The 16,750-nt window shown below is 44.5% G+C and overlaps 1 protein-coding gene across 1 annotated transcript in view; it reads right to left on the reverse strand.

Annotated features, from left to right (window-relative positions):
* SLC4A5 (solute carrier family 4 member 5) overlaps window positions 1-16,750 on the reverse strand; it is a 94,507-nt gene that overhangs the window by 23,097 nt on the left and 54,660 nt on the right. Inside the window, 6 exon segments of the mRNA XM_083184511.1 lie at window positions 5,770-5,931; window positions 7,157-7,270; window positions 7,715-7,915; window positions 9,185-9,246; window positions 13,957-14,228; window positions 15,787-15,920. Of these exon segments, the coding sequence (XP_083040637.1) occupies window positions 5,770-5,931; window positions 7,157-7,270; window positions 7,715-7,915; window positions 9,185-9,246; window positions 13,957-14,228; window positions 15,787-15,920 (945 nt within the window).

Genomic DNA, 16,750 nt, shown 5'->3' on the forward strand with positions numbered 1-16,750 from the left:
CCGCTCGCTGCAGCATTGAATACACCCCTAAGTATTGGTGTATAATAGGCAAAGACCTGTGTGATTTGTTCAGATGCATACAATATTAAAAACGATTTTTGGAAGGTTCCCTAGGCATTATTGAGTTTCAGATTGGATGGCTCTGTTTGTGCGCACAAACGGAGCCATCCAATCTGAAACTCAATAGCGCCTAGGGAACCTTCCAAAAATCGTTTTTGGTATTGTATGCATTGTCTTGAAGTGGTTCTTCATTTTATTGGTTGTGTGACCAGGGCTGCTATATAGCGCATGATCTATTGGTCTTAATCCTATCTCTTTAGAATTTGATTTGTTCAGATGTTTCCTTTAGAAAAATCCATGTAATGCGGCGGTGACGGTAGAAGAGATAGACAATGTCTAGGTCAACAGTCACTAGGACGACCACTAATGGTCGACAGTGACTAGGTTAACACCTGAATATGGTTGACGTTGACAGGTAGACACAAGCTTAAGGTTGACATGAGCATGGTCGACACCCCAAAGTCGACACACAGTTTTCACATTTTTGTTGACATATGTTGACATAATCACCGTATAAATGCATTGCGTCCCTTTGCATGGCTCGCTGCACTCGCCATGCTTCGCGCACTATTGCGGACGATACAAAACTTAGCAAAGTCATCAAATCATCAGAAGATGTCACCATGCTTCAAAATGATCTTGCAATTCTAGATGAGTGGGCAAAAAAATGGAAGATGAGGTTCAATGTAGATAAATGTAAGGTTATGCACCTTGGGAGACACAACCAGTGTGCAAGTTACAACCTTAGCGGAGAGGAACTGGGTAATTCCATACTTGAAAAGGATCTAGGAGTCCAAATAGACAGCAAACTGGGATGTAGTGCCCATTGTAATGTAGCTACAAAAAAGGCCAACAAAATTCTGGCATGTATTAAGAGGGGAATGGAAACTAGGGACTCAAGGGTAATTATGTCACTGTATAAAGCATTGGTGAGACCTCACCTCGAGTACGGAGTACAGTTCTGGGCCCCACACTATAAAAAGGACATCATAGAATTAGAAAAAGTCCGAAGGCGAGCAACAAAGCTTATTAGGGGAATGGAGAATTTAAGCTACGGGGAGATATTAAGCAATTTGGGACTATTTACATTGGAAAAGAGACGTTTAAGGGGGGACATGCTCAACATGTACAAGTATATCAAGGGCCAATATAAGGAACTGTCACACACCCTCTTTTCTACTAGAAAGGAATCTAGGACACGAGGGCATGAGTATAGATTAGAAGAAAAAAAATTGGTACTTGTGAGTTATCTGGGCGTCCGATTTTGGTACTAGATCGCATACGATATCGCATGCGATATCGCATGCGATTTGCGATTTGCATGCGATATCGCATGCGATTTAGCATGCGATTTGAATAAGATTTGCTATTAATTTCATTACCCCACTATCCCCAAAGTGTGTCTATCAACGTGAACCCGAAGCGTGGCGAGCGCAGCGAGCCCGCGAGGGGCGGCGGTACGTGTCCTCCGACCTTTTCATGCCCTACTATCCACTAGGGCGTGGAGTGAGAATAGAATAGTGTGGCGAGCGCAGCGAGCCACCGAGCCCGATGCGTGGCGAGCGCAGCGAGCCCCGCGAGGGGACGCGGACACCTTCACAGGTATCCGCGTGCCCTTGCGGGCTTCACAGGTGTCCGCGTCCCCTCGCGGGGCTCGCTGCGCTCGCCACGCTTCGGGCTCGGTGGCTCGCTGCGCTCGCCACACTATTCTATTCTCACTCCACGCCCTAGTGGATAGTAGGGCATGAAAAGGTCGGAGGACACGTACCGCCGCCCCTCGCGGGCTCGCTGCGCTCGCCACGCTTCGGGTTCACGTTGATAGACACACTTTGGGGATAGTGGGGTAATGAAATGAATAGCAAATCTTATGCAAATCGCATGCTAAATCGCATGCAAATCGTAAATCGCATGCGATATCGCATGCGATATCGTATGCGATATCGCATGCAAATCGCATGCAAATCGTAAGTACCCAAATCGGACGCCCAGATAACTCACAAGTACCAAAAGATTTCATTCAGCTAGTAGAAAGAATTTCTTTACGGTCAGAACAGTCAAACTCTGGAACTCTCTTCCCAGAGAGGTGGTAACAGCTGGCTCATTAAATGCGTTCAAGGCAAAGTTGGACAAACATTTACTGGAGAAAAACATCCATGGGTACAAATAAGAAATATAATTTGTCTGTAAAATATCAGAACCTACCAAATCAGCAATGGATATCTATACCAGGTTGAACTAGAAGGACGCAAGTCTTTTTTCAGCCTTACCTACTATGTAACTATTATATTCTCACTCTATGCCACTTCCATAGTACAGTATGAACCAGTTCGGTCTACGTCGAAAAAAGTGAACAACTTGTGTCGATCTTGTGTAGACCATGCCCATGTTGACCTTAAGCTTGTGCCGACCTTCTGTCAATGCTATGTCTGCATTTCCAAGGGTCGACCTAGTCACTATCAACCATTAGTGGTCCACCCAGGGACTGTCGACATAGACATTGTCGACCCAGGGACCGATCAGATGCGCGGCCCCGTGGGTTGGTCGGTCGTTGTTCAGATCCTACCTGCAGCAGGTAGGATCTGGAAACGACCATACACCCGGGTGCGGGTCGCCATCAGATCGGTACCGCTCACCGTGCACATGCAGAATCCAAGTGTGAACACTGCTCTTCCAATGGAGCTCTGCAGCACACTTGCTTCTGTATACTTTATTAATTGTCAATATCCTAGGAGCCCTGCTAATATCTACATTGTGCAGACGGCTGAATCTCGTCGGTCTGACCCTGACCCCTCGGCCGTTGACACACAGCATAGTTGGAGTCCTGCCAATTCACTGTGGGCTTTGGTTACTGTAGACCGGTGGAGAGTGTTATCTATATAATTGTATAAGTCATGTGGTACACACAAACCATATTTGTTCTCCCTTTTTTTAATGGGGGAATTAAACTTCAACTTGCCTCTGGGGGTGACTGCCTCTGTTTATAGGCTTGACAAATGGAGCATAAAAAGCATGAGAAATTAATATTATTATTATTATTACTAGTAATAATAAGCTCACTTATTAATGGAAAACAACATGTTATATTTACTGCAATGAGGACAATTAAGACATGCATAAAAGCTAAGATATACAAAGGTTTTTACCAGTGACGTGTGGGGGTGGCTGTGTGGAGAGGCACTGCCACTCACCGCGGCCACCACTAAACACCCCCCCTCCCCCGGCTGCCAACACCCCCAGTCCCTATCAATAATAATATGATAGGGGCTGCTGTGATTGAACAGCAGCTCCAACTGCTAATCATCATCCAATCATAACAGCACCTGTTAATGAAGCACTTCCAGAGGTGCCACCTTTCCCATTTTTTTAAATGGGCTTCTTTAGCCCACGGCTTAGGCCCCCCCCTGACGCTTGTCAGTGGGAAGCACACTTATCATTGCCTCCCAAACTAATTTCAATGTTACAAATTACTAAAATAATACAAAGAAAATGCGTATAACACAGAATATGTGTCATAGGTATATTCTTTGTATTAATTTAAACAAAATTGCAGGGGAAGCACTGCCTCCCCTGACTGCATGTCCCTGTTTAACCCGATTTGCCATTATTTTGGGGGTTGTTTTAGATTTTACATTTGTGGAACATAAAAATTGATGAAAAGATTATTTGGTCTTTTTCATCAGCTAAGAGTAAAACTTTTGCTTTATGTAAATTTGTCTTATAATCTGTTTTTTTGTTTAATGAGCACATGCGATAGGGATACACACACAAAGGCGGAAGTTCATCCCAGTTGTCCGGATTCAATTTGGTGTTTAAATATACAATTATAAAAAACACATGACTTCCACAGTTATATGGATAGCACTCTAATGCTGCTTTCAGACCGCAAAACTGGCTTTGACCCTGTATTTTAAAACGTTTTAAAAAACGGGTCTGCCAGGTAACAACCCCTTTCACACCGCATCCATTAAACGGTATATTACCGTTTAAATGGCGTTTTTTGTACATAATCCCGTTTCAGGGAACCCGTGCAGGAGCGTATGTATATGGGGTTCCCCAAACAGTGTTCCCTGTCAGTGTTCTCTGTGACAGTTTGCAGTGTTCCCCTATCCCTCCAACACTCTGCAGCCTCCGCACTGGCAAGGGCAGCGTCTCTCTGGAGCACGGTGTGCTCAGTGGACACTGCAGCACTGCTGCGCTCAGGTGACTGTTCCCCATCCATCCCAGCGGACCGCTCCACTCCTTACCTCCCGCTAGGTGCTCACCTCCTGCCCGCAGAGACTTGTTGCTCGCACCAGTGCTGTACTCAGGAGGCTGCTGCTGGCTGGAGCACGCCCGGGAGAGGTGGAGTGGAGGTGCAGGGCTCCGGCTGTGTGCACTGATAGAGGGTTTGGCGCATCTCCCTGCATGACGCGTTGGAACAGCGGCTCCCCTGTGCCCGCACCCCCAGCGACCAGAGCCCGGCCCATGACTGTACACAGGTGGCGGTGCCCGAGCGCAGGTGATGCTGCCCAGTGACATGGACTGCAAAGTGTCCGAGGGAGCTGGGGCAGCGGCTGCGACACCGCCTCCACCTCATAATCACTCTCCTCCTCGGGCTCACAGACTCTGTCGGAGGGGGGCATGAAGGCGAATTCTGTGGGGAGCAGCACTGACTGTGACTGGAGGGATGCGCAAAGGGGGAGAGCAGGAGAGAGGACAGCGCTGCAGAGGGGAACCGGAGAGAGGACAGCGGTGCAGGGGGAAAAGAATGAGGAAGAAGAAGACGGGGAGGTGGGACAAGTACTTTTACCGTTTCAGACTCTTTGACACACCAAAAAAACGGGTCTGAAACGGGTAGGACCCTGCTTTTTTACCGTTTCCAAAAACCGGTATTTTGGAAACGGTAAAATCACTCTGCACCTTTCAGACCTCACATATTACCGTTTTCAAACGGTTAAAAAACTGCAAAATACCAGTTAAAAAGTGCGGTCTGAAAGGGGCATTAGCCAGTCTACAGTAACCAGAACCTACAGTGGATTAGCAGGGCTCCAGCAACATTGTTTGAAAACGGCCTGTGGTTTAGGGTCAGGCTCACAAGATTTAGCCATCTGTAACATGCAGTATTAGTGTTCACCAGTGTGTCCCATCTCATAGTCTATGCTCTCTTGTCAGAACAGTGGTCATGCTTTGTTCCTGCTGTGAACTACAGAGGTGCTGCTGTACATGCACGTGCCCATTCAGAGCTTGGAGCCTAGAGGCAACAAACTACATTGCCTCAGAGCGTGATGCCCCATGAGCACACAGAGATTCCTGTTCTGTATGGAGAAAGAACTCAATGCAACTGGTGATTCATCATCTACTTTGGAAGTTTGGTGCAAAGAGGGAGATTTATTAAGCGTGTTGAAGTGATAAAGTGGCTAGTGATGAAGCAGCAGTGAATCAGCTCCTAACTGCCATTTTTCAAACCCAGTCTGTAACTTGACAGTTAGGAGTTGATTGGCTGGTACTTTATCTCCGTCCATTTTATCGCTTCACTAAACTTAATAAATCTGCCCCTATAATAGACCCTTATGCGATGGGCCTATGACTGCAATCAGACAGGAGTACATAGTATCTGGCAATAATGTCTCTTGTGTGTTATAGTGAGAACAATGTGGATTTGAAAACAACTGAGTTGAAATCAAGGTTTTCAGAGAGGTGACTTCAGTACATTAGCATAGAAATAAGTACCCTCAGCTTGTTCTCCTTCCTGTTGACTATGACCGCTGTGATTTGTTCATCCATGAAGATAAGAATGGTCACCAATAGTGCCGGTAATGCACTGGCCAAGTAAAGCCACCAAGGATTCTTACCAAAGGGGAAAACAAACCAACCTCGGTCTGGTCGTGTTGGCTGGTGGGGGAATAAAACAGACATGTAATATTATGTAATTAACTGACAAAGGTGACACACACTAACTAACAGCAATCCACACCAAAAGATGGACATAAGAAAACAAACATAGTGATGTTTTCCTCACGCAACATGCACTTGGTGTCTTATCGTAATGCCAGGTCCTTTACCTTAAACTCAGTAGGCACTTGCAGTTTGGGCGTGTTTAGTCCAGAGAGCATGTCCAGACCAACAAAGATTAGAATGGACATAAAGATTGAGAAATCACTAATGAGTTTACGGAGCTTAAGAATGCAGCATGTACAAGAGAGAAGAAGAGAGAAGGACAGTTAGAAATGTAGGCTGAGGAAATGTTATACAAGTCTGTAAATACCTAGTGGACACTTTCCCATGAGTTTTAAGCTTGCAACTTGTAGACCTTTAAAGACAATTTTAATTGTCTTTACATAATTATCTTGTAGCTGTCCACCTGTAACTTATACATAGATTGTTGTGCTCAAGCTTCCATCCATGGTATGCCAGCAGATGTAGTCGGGTTGGGATCATTTGGTCTACAGCATGATGGTCGACAGTCATTAGGTCGACACCATTAGGTCAACATGGAAAAGGTTGACATGGGAAAAGGTCGAAAGGTCATTAGTTCGACAGGTCATTAGTTTGACAATGTCTAGGTCGACTGTGAAAAGGTCTACATGGGGTTTTTCACTGGTTTTTTACCTGAATGTCAACACAGTTGACATGGACACAGTTTAAAGTGCACCGCATCCCCTCGCATCGCTCGCTGTGCTCGCAATGCACCTGGCACGGTGCCTCGCTACGCCCGGCACACTATTTTATTCTCCCACCACGCCCTAGTGGATTGTAGGGCATGAAATACCGCCTGTCGGCACATGGCTCAAAAAACAGTGAAAAACCCCATGTCGACCGTTTGACTATCGACCTAGACACTGTCAAACTAATGACCTGTCGAACTAACAACCTGTCAAACTAATGACCCGTCGACCTAGAACCATGTCGACCTAATGACTGTCTACCATAATGCTGTAGACCAAATGACCGCATCCGTATAGTCCCAGTCATCCATCTATCTCATCACTTATTGTCTAGAAGTTTCTGAATTTTTTTATAATAGAGACTTGTTCAATAACATGATGTGAATAGGAGTATTAGATGGGTTAAGGACTGACAGAGAAGGATGACAAGTGATAAATACACAAGGGCCAACCTTAATTTCATTAGGAACATGCAATTTTGGTGTCTCCAGCTCAAATAATGCATCCACACCACAGAAGAAGAGAATGGTGAACACAATGGCAAAATCAGCCACCAGGGTGCGCAGCTGAGGGAAACAGGGAAAAAAACACAAGTGAAAAGGATGGTTTGGGATATTACTGGGTCTACAAGGGAACAGCAACTTATCCTGATGGCTATCTTAAGGCCCATACACACTGGGCGACTTTGAGCTGAAAGCCGCTCAAAACAGCCTGTTTGAGCGGCTTTCAGCTCAAAGTTGCCCAGTGTGTATGCCCCAGTGGTGAGCGCTGCTTGGTTGTATGGGCAACATCTTATCTTCATTAGAACTCCTATCTTAGTAAGGGTTAACAAGATAACTGATTTAATTAATTTACAATATGCAAGATTTTAAAACCCAAAGTATCCTAACAAGATCAGATCTGAAATCTAATATTTATATTTCTGTGTTGAGCCAATCCAACTACTTTCGTCAACATCAGTAACACCCTCCACCATCCAACCTGGAGTTAGTAGATGCACTTGTTCTTACCTTGGTGGGAAAGTATCGGCTGAACTTAAATTTCTTTAAAGTTAGGGTCATGGAGTAGGTTCCAAAGAAAAGGATGAATGACATAAGGGCCAGGTCAGGCACATAGTTACACGAGTCTCCCAGCAGGCTCCCGCCATACTTCAGACATTCCTTCATGCTTAGTTGGCTCCAGTCCAAGGCTGTGTTATTCATGACATTGTACTTGGAATTCATGTGGGGAAATGATAACCAAAATATTTTTAGAACAGCGCTATGCCATCTGTCTGCTAGCATATGCCATGTGCTCTGCACCACAGTAACTACAGTTACTACAGTACATAATAGCTTTACATGACATTTCTTTTTACCATTTTTGGGCAAAATCTAATATACCGGTAACTGCAGTGCTTCCTAATATGCAGCTGGGTCGGTCTTTCTCTAACTGGGTGTGTGTATATTCCTTGTTTACTAACATGTTTCCTTCCAGTCTTGTGGATCTAATGTCCAGATCTGTATGGATAAATTAATTTATTTAACTGTTCCACTTGTGAATGTGATCTGAAAAATCTACTTATTATTTATTAACAGTTTCTTATATAGCGCAGAATATTATGTTGCGCTTTACAAAAAGAGACAGTGATACAACAAACAGGGTATTTACAGACAGTCAAAAGGTAGGAGGGCCCTGCTGCATGAGTGTTGTAGTGCTTTATGGCAATTACTGTATGTACTGTATGACAGTGGTTACCAAACTGTGTGCCGTGGCACCCTGGGGTGCCTTGGGGGACTCCCTGGGGTGCTCCCGGACCAATTCAAGTATTTTATGTCCATTATAATAGACAAATTGTGGACAAACAGAAGGGAATCCTGTCCAATACCACATAACTGATCCTAAGGATGAGATATAAACACAATTTATTTAACTTAATATTTGTTTCTGACATTCTCAATAAGAAACATTTAGCCTAGGGGTGCCGTAAAAACATTTCTGATGCTTCGGGGTGCTGTGATTCAAAAACTTTGGGAACCCCTGCTGTATGATATGTTACAGTATGGTGTTTAAATATTATAATCACAATATGCTTATAGAGGTGTAAGATATACAATAACAGTGATACAGTGAAGTTCATTGGTGAGCTATGCAGGATCTATTTGCAGCTAACCAGAGTAGCTTTCTCACAATGCAACCAATCAAAATAAAGCAGCAGTGGATTGGTTAATATATTGTTCTAATCAGCACCAATTCTTGCAGGCTGGCACTTGTGTTTGAACAAGCAACAGTATGCGCTGTCAACCAAGGTTATACTCACGGTGGCACTTGTTGTTCTAGGCTGTTTTAGGCAGTTTATAATTATCCCCACACCCACAGGCCAGTGGGGCTAAAAGAACACCCATAGGAAAATGTTGTCAAATGATTGTCGCCTACAACTCATTGGTGGGAGAGCCCTGTCAGGGACCAATTCATAAGTTCAATCTGTTTACATTACTTACCAAAGAGATGTTAGTGTTGTTTGGTGCAAATGGAGCTGAAGCATTGAATAAAGTTGTATTCACTACAAGACAGGAGAGATGTTTGTTTTAAGGGATATCTTTGATATAGAGTGATATTGTCACAGGAACGACAAAATACATATTCAGTCACAGCCTCAACCACCCAACATGCAGAACTGCGAAGTCACATGGCCGTACACAGTCCTGATGCCATCAGTCAGAAAGTTGACATCAGAAGGTCAACATTGATTATATCTACATGGTTAAAATGCCGACCCTTGCAATATGACGATATTGACGGAATGTCAACATATGGATTGATTTTATTTCGACATAGCATCAACATTGCCATTAGGCTAACTCACCTTGGCAACAAGGTGAATTACGACATACAGATGTGTCCTCATATATCTAGCCTCATGACACCTTCCACAAGCAGACCTTGCTGATTACAATGGTATGTGACATGCCTATATTTCATGAGTGACTTTATGTGTATACAAAATGCTATGTTTGAATGAAACAGTGTAACATAACATAGCAATATAGAAATTGATGGCAGAAAAGAACCCCTTGGCCCATTTAGTCTGCCCTATTCCATTTAGCTCTTTGGTAACTTCAACCCTTCAATGTAGCATTTTCCATGCATATAGAGCTGTAGTCACACACACAATATAAACAATTTTCATTTTAATCAACAAGGTCTGCTTGTGCATCTTATTCGCATAGCAATGTGCATTTTATTTTCAATGGAAAAAATCTTTCAAAACGATGCTCGGGGCTATAGCGTCATGCCATGGTATGCTGCGACTAGAAGGGCTGTTTAACGCACAAGGAGGCTACTAAGTAGACAAATCTGTAGCTATTGTCAACATGAATATGCCAAGATTACAATAGTGAATTACAACATTCTCAATGTCAGCATAATATTCTACACTCCCTATGGCAGGTATCGCACCATTTCAGGAGCAACAGGGAAAACATGTTCGACACTGCCGCGCCCGGGACGGACGTTCCTGCGGAAAGTGGGACAGTTGGCAGGTTTGCTGTAGCAGCGTATACAATATTTAAAGGAGAGTTAGGAATCTCTGTACTAAGCCTAGGAGAGAGATGAAGTACCAACCAATCAACTCTTGTGATTTTTTTTTTAAACCCAGCCTGTAACTTGGCAGTTGGGTGCTGATTGGTTGGTGTTTTATTTCTCTTGAATGATTAGTGCCGAATCGAATGCCGCAGGGAGCCTGAGGAGGGTGCCAGGCAGAGAAATGGAAGTCTCTCTGCCTGCCCCTGAACGTTTGTGGGGGGCAGGTGGGCTCCCCAGGTGCCAGGCAGCACAGGCTGCCCCCCGGGGGTGCCAGCAGGGGAGCGTATATTCACTATACCCGATCGTAACATCGGGTGCAGTGAATATATGAATATGTAATGAGCGGCTCGGCTCCGGCGCCCCCTGCTGGCTGCTGTGTAAAAAAAAATATATATATATATTTTTTTTTTAAATTAAATATACAGCACATGAATAAAAGTAGCATGCCCCTCCTCAGAATAAAATTCCTTATTTTTAGACACCAAATGTAAAAAACAAAACACTTTATTTTAAAAGTTCACATTCCACTTCTCCATAAAAAGATAGCGATTGCTACTCGGTGAATCATGGCGAAAAAAACCTTGAAATGTATTCGCCATGTGGTCATTGAATAGGGTGATTCACCGTTTTTGTCAAAAATTCGCCAAACAGCACAAATTCGCCATAAAAACATGGCGAATCAGGCTCATTGAATACCGCCCTCTGTGGTGAATGGGTGTGCCTTTTATTTTTTTGCTATTGTAAAATAAGAGGAAAACAAGGATCAGGGTAGTAGACTATGTTGAAGTTTGCTTGTAAAATAAACGTGAGGCAAGGCTTAATTTTTGTTGCTAAATGTTCTAAAACAGTTAACAGGCTAAGGGCGGGATGCTCTAACATCCGCGCCCCCCTGTCCGCCGTACATCGCCGGCTACCGCTGACATAATTATGCATAAGCTGTAACATATGCGATAATCATACCTCCCAACATGACCCTCTCCAGGAGGGACACATTGCTCTGCTCCTGCACTTCCCTCTTACTGTATGATTGCCATCACCTGTGTTCAAACACCTTTCTCATCAATTAATCTGCTCAACACAGGTGATGGCAATCCTAAATTAAGAAGAAAGTCCAGGAGCAGAGCATTGTGTCCCTCCTGGAGAGGGTCATGTTGGGAGGTATGGATAATTATGGCAAAAGACAGCTCTTGCATTAAGAGCTGTCTTTTGCAGTGAGCCGGCAATGCACAGCGGGTCGTGGCGGCCTTACCGGGCTATTTTGCTGCTGCTGCGGACGGGCTCTCCTCCTCCCTGCACCCGGAAGATGATTTTCAGTGCTGGGAGGAGGAGGTCACAGGTGCATAGACCCCTTAGACCGCCGGGTTTTGCTGCATATCAAAATGCAGTAAAAACCCAGATAACAGGGTTTTTACCGCATATTTAGATTAGATAATCCCACCCTAAACAGTTAATGGGAACCTTGTATAAGAATAAGTAATCACGTGATCGAATCTGGCATAGTGCATGGTTGCCTACCTAACCCTCTCCTTCAGGGAGAAAATGCCCTGTTCCTGGCCTTCCCTGGTAATGTATGATTGCCATCACCTGTGGTGAAACACCTTTCTTATCAATTAACTAGCTCACCACAGGTGATGGCAATCATATTACCAGGGAAGTCAAGGAACAGAGCATTTTCTCCCTGAAGGAAAGGGTCAGGTAGGCAGCCCTGGTTAAGTACAATATACACCGCATTCTACTATAGGGAAATGTAAATGTTGTAAGTTTTCTACCAATACTTACATGAAGTAAAGGACAGCCAGGGAAGAGAATGCAGAGAATAAGGAGAGATGTGGCAGATATCAGTTACAATAGTTGTTTGTGATGTAGTAAGAAAAAGCCATATTGATATTGTCATGTTTCTATATACACATTAACATATACACTATAACATTTAAAATGACAGGTACAGTAGCTTTCGGGTATTTGCATAGACACTGGTCATGTGGTGGAGAAATATATTCCTATGCACTCCTGACTTCCTGTTCTGCAACAATTGTGGTTGCTAAGGACACAGCAGGAAGTCATCAATAATGTCATAGTCATGGATAATGAACAGATTTACCAGTTTAAAAGGTAAATGTTACAGCCACTGGAGGTGCTTGGCTAAGGACAGGCAACCATATGCAATTTTTTTCTTTACAGTAAAGGGTACTTATGTATTATCTGGACTCCCATGTTAAATGCACCCCATTTTTTCATACCCCTACTATCCAACTACGCATGGAGTTGATTTTATATAGTGTGGCGAGCGCAACGAGCCAGCGTGCACGAAGCGTGGCGAGCGGACGCGGTCTCATAAGAAAAACGGGAGCCCAGATATTACATATGTACCCAGTAAAGTATATGATTTTCTTGTCTCAGAGCTATAGCACCAATTGTTTAGATTAATTGCCTATTTGTGTTATCTGTTTGTCATGAGATTAAGCATACTGTGTAGGCTATCTGTTGCACAATCAGTATGAGTTGGTGTAAAATAACACTACGGGTTTTACACCTTTGCTAAACCCACTTCCAGTTTTCTCTGATTGCAGTGTTTGCCTGATTTATCATATCCTGTAACAGTAACCATTAGTCATCATTATTTAGTGATTATACATTTCTGTTACCTTGTATCACTAAAGATCATGAGCACTATGGATAGATTACACTGTAAATATGTTGTCTCTAAGGGCCTTATTCTGGTCTGTGCGGCCAGGACCGTGCGTCCTAAACCCCGCCTTCCGTACGGATCGCTCACTCCGTCCGAATGCGGTAAGCCGCTGACCGCACGGAGCACGAGTGGATTTCTCATGTATACTCCTCCTCCATCTCTGGGAACCTCCCCCATCATTCGATGGTCGCAGACCATCGAATGCAGAACCAAGTGGTCAGGCATTTCCCGCGAGCTCAGACCACACGGCATTTCTCCGTGCAAAAGCAGGGATCTGGGCAGGCAGCTGACATCCGGCAATGTCATATGTCCGCCCCCTACACGTGCGTCACGGCCGCATTACCATACGTACGCCCAGCATTTTCATGGGAACGCCCATGAAACGCGGGGTGTATGCATATGTTAATGAGGCCAAACAGCCCTTCACGCCCCTCTCCTCCCCCTGTTCGTAGTGTAAACTATTCATGCGGAATTTGGACGTATGTCCCTTTCACACATGCGCAGATATGCCTCTGCACATGCGCAAACACAAAACATCGGCGGAACGAACGCACGCTGACATATCCGCACCAACCAGAATAAGGGCCTAAGTAACAGGGGACTTCCTAATTTAGGACCTCCTATTTGGGGCAGCATGGATGGTGTGATGGTTAGCATTGCTGCTTCACAGCACTGAGGCCATGGGTTTGATTCCCACCATGGCCCTAACTGTGCGGAGTTTGAATATTCTCCCCGTGCTTGGGTGGGTTTCCTCCGGGTACTCCGGCTTCCTATCACATCCCTATCCCAAAAAATACTTATAGGTTAATTGGCTCCCAACAAAAATTAATCCTAGAATGAATGTGTGTGCCTGTATATGTGGTAGGGAATATAGATTGTAAACTCCACTGGGATTATTAATCAAGCACTTTTAATGAATACGATCCATTCGTCATCATGCCCCTTTTTTTATACTGTTTTGTTGCAATATTTCAGTCTCTGTCTAATGTGTCCACTGACCTGGGTCAGGAGCCAAACATTCACATCTGTATGTCGTGACGTAGTCGGGTTTGAAGTCAGAATTGATGGGGTAATATTTGAAGGCTCCAATCATCTTTTTAATGGCATCATAAATGAAGATGAAGCTGATGAGTGTAGAGAACCCCTCCTCTGTGAAACGCGTGATGTACTTAATAATGAAGCTGGCATCCGTGGCGACCAGGATAAGGCACTGCAGAGCTGAGTGGAGGCCAATCCACAGGCGGAATTCCATGTAGTCTATTTCATTGCTCCTGCAATCAGATGCTTCTACCAGTTACACCAGAAATGCGTAATACCGAGGGGGAGATGTATCAAATCTTCAAACGGGGACACGTGGAAAAGTTGCTCTTAGCAATCAGATTTAGGGGGGCATGCAATCTGGGATCACGGCTGTCGATCCCCTCCGACAGCCGTTATCCTGGCCCGTTTGCAGTCAGATCGACCGCATAACGACAGACGGGTTTCAATGTCCCGCCTGACGATGGGCACAAAGGGGGCGCGGCCACGAAAACGGCAGTGGATTTTCGATCTGTGGCCCGGATAACGACAATCCACGACTGTTATCGGCAGAACGGGCCAGACCGCTTCTGAAGTCAGGCCCGTTCTGCCATGATCCCGCATCAATGCTGTCGTTAATGACGGCGGAAATAGTGGCTGCACATTGCATACCCCCCTTAAGCTAACATTCATCAAGTACATTCTATGAAATGATAGATGGAATCTTATTGGTTGCTATAGGTAACATCTCCATCTGTCCTTTTTAGGAGGAGGTTTGATACATCTTCCCTTACAGAAAGACAACAGCAAAACCAATGACTGTATACTGTGCATGAACTTTCCATGTGAAGAAATCAGTTGTCACTTATGAACATTGTGGTACAAAGTCACAGAGAATCATACATGTATATTCCAGGACTGTGTGCACATGCATTTACACAAGACAGAAAGTGTGTACTATAAGAAAGAAGTCTTGTTTACAGAAACCATGAATAGAAATAGCAGTCATATAAATGAAAACTAAATCCACAAATTGTTATACTGATGAAAGAAGTAGGGATGGCCATCGTTGCCTTTGCCATCGATGACAAAAGTGCAACTGGACATCGATAGTGTAAAACTATGCAATGGATGACCATTGATAGTTTTACAAATCGATGGTCATCCATTATGTTTGACTGATAGGACTGTGGGCTAATCAAAACACATGGGCGGGGCTTCATGGGTGTCGGGAGCAGAGCTATGCTATGTGTCCCGGCACTTTGCAAAAAAAACAAACAAAAGCAAAACATTGGTTTTGCTGTGCCATCGATGGAGGGTAACCATCTGGTTCTCCCCCAAAAGTATTCAACATCAGCCATAAACCATCAATGATTTCAAATCATCGATGGTCGATGGCCATCCCTAGATAAAAGCAGTGTCAAACTATTTTGATGCTGGTTACTAGACATTAAAGTTTATTAGGATCTATATATATATATTCTATGCGACTTTTCCTACGGGAGAAGTTGCATACAATTTCCCTTGAGCTGATCACATGCGATTCCTTCTCCATGCCACCGGGAGGCTGTCTGACCTAGAGATCTTATGAACAGCACGTACCGGGTCTGATCCAATGTGCACGAGACCACGCATCGGATCAGACCTCATACATATTTAGGCCCAATCTGCTGGAATCGGGTGAAATCGGGCCCAAATCGCATAGTGTATGGGGGCTTTAAGCCTTTAGTGTAAGTTACATTGGGTGACATTTATATTCTCCTGTAGGGGACAACCAGAAAGTTGTTCAATCTGTATCAAAATGTAACTCACTTGCTGAAGTCAAACAGGAGTTTTTCGAAAACAAGAATAGGTCCAGTGCTACTCAGGATGATAAGGGGCTGTCCAGCAAACATACAAAACACAGAGCCTGTCATTGCGGTACCCAGAAAGCTTTCCATCACACCCTGAAATGTGAAAATACATTAGATTAATAATGCAGCAGCAAAAATGTAAAAAACAAACAAACACACCCATGAGAATGTTATAGCAACACCATACCGGTGACTATTGGATGGGTCAGAGGTGAATCCTAGGCAGGGTTGCCAACCCTCCCGCATTTCCATCCATCACCCGGGACCCCCCACCCGGGTGGGGGGGTCCGCGGGTTAAATGACTGAAATACCGACATTGCACTGCCGGGGGCAGGGCTAAAATGACGCGTTTGCTATAGCCACAGTCCCAATAGAGCAGCCCGTTCATTGCTCCGCCCCCGGATCACCCCTCCCGGCGATGGCCACGCCCCCTACTCCAGTGAGCTGGCTGCCCTCTCCCGGAGAGGGCAGCATAGAAGTCGGCAAGTATGCTCCTAGGGAAGAGACTAATTTCAGTGTCCCCCACCTCAAGTTAGTAATCACCCGCTACCTATATGTCCACCATATAATGCAAAGAATATCATGGTGACTGCCATACAGTATAATGCGTATATCATCACAGTGAACACCATTCAATGCAGAGAACACACTGTATTGTATTGCAGTGGCTGCCATATGATACAGAGTTGATTAGTGACCACTATGTAATACAGAGAGCATCAGTGACTACCATACAATTCAAACAGCATCAATGGCTGCCATACAATACAGGGAGCAACAGAGACCACAATATAATACAGAGAGCATTAGTGACTGCCATATAATACCACCATATAATACAGAGAGCGTCAGTGGATTCCATACAATGCAGAGAGCATCAGTGCTCACCATACAATACAAAAACATCAGTGACCGCCATAAAT

Source organism: Crinia signifera, chromosome 4 (assembly GCF_055691185.1).
Source record: "Crinia signifera chromosome 4, ASM5569118v1, whole genome shotgun sequence".
Classification (NCBI taxonomy): domain Eukaryota; kingdom Metazoa; phylum Chordata; class Amphibia; order Anura; family Myobatrachidae; genus Crinia; species Crinia signifera.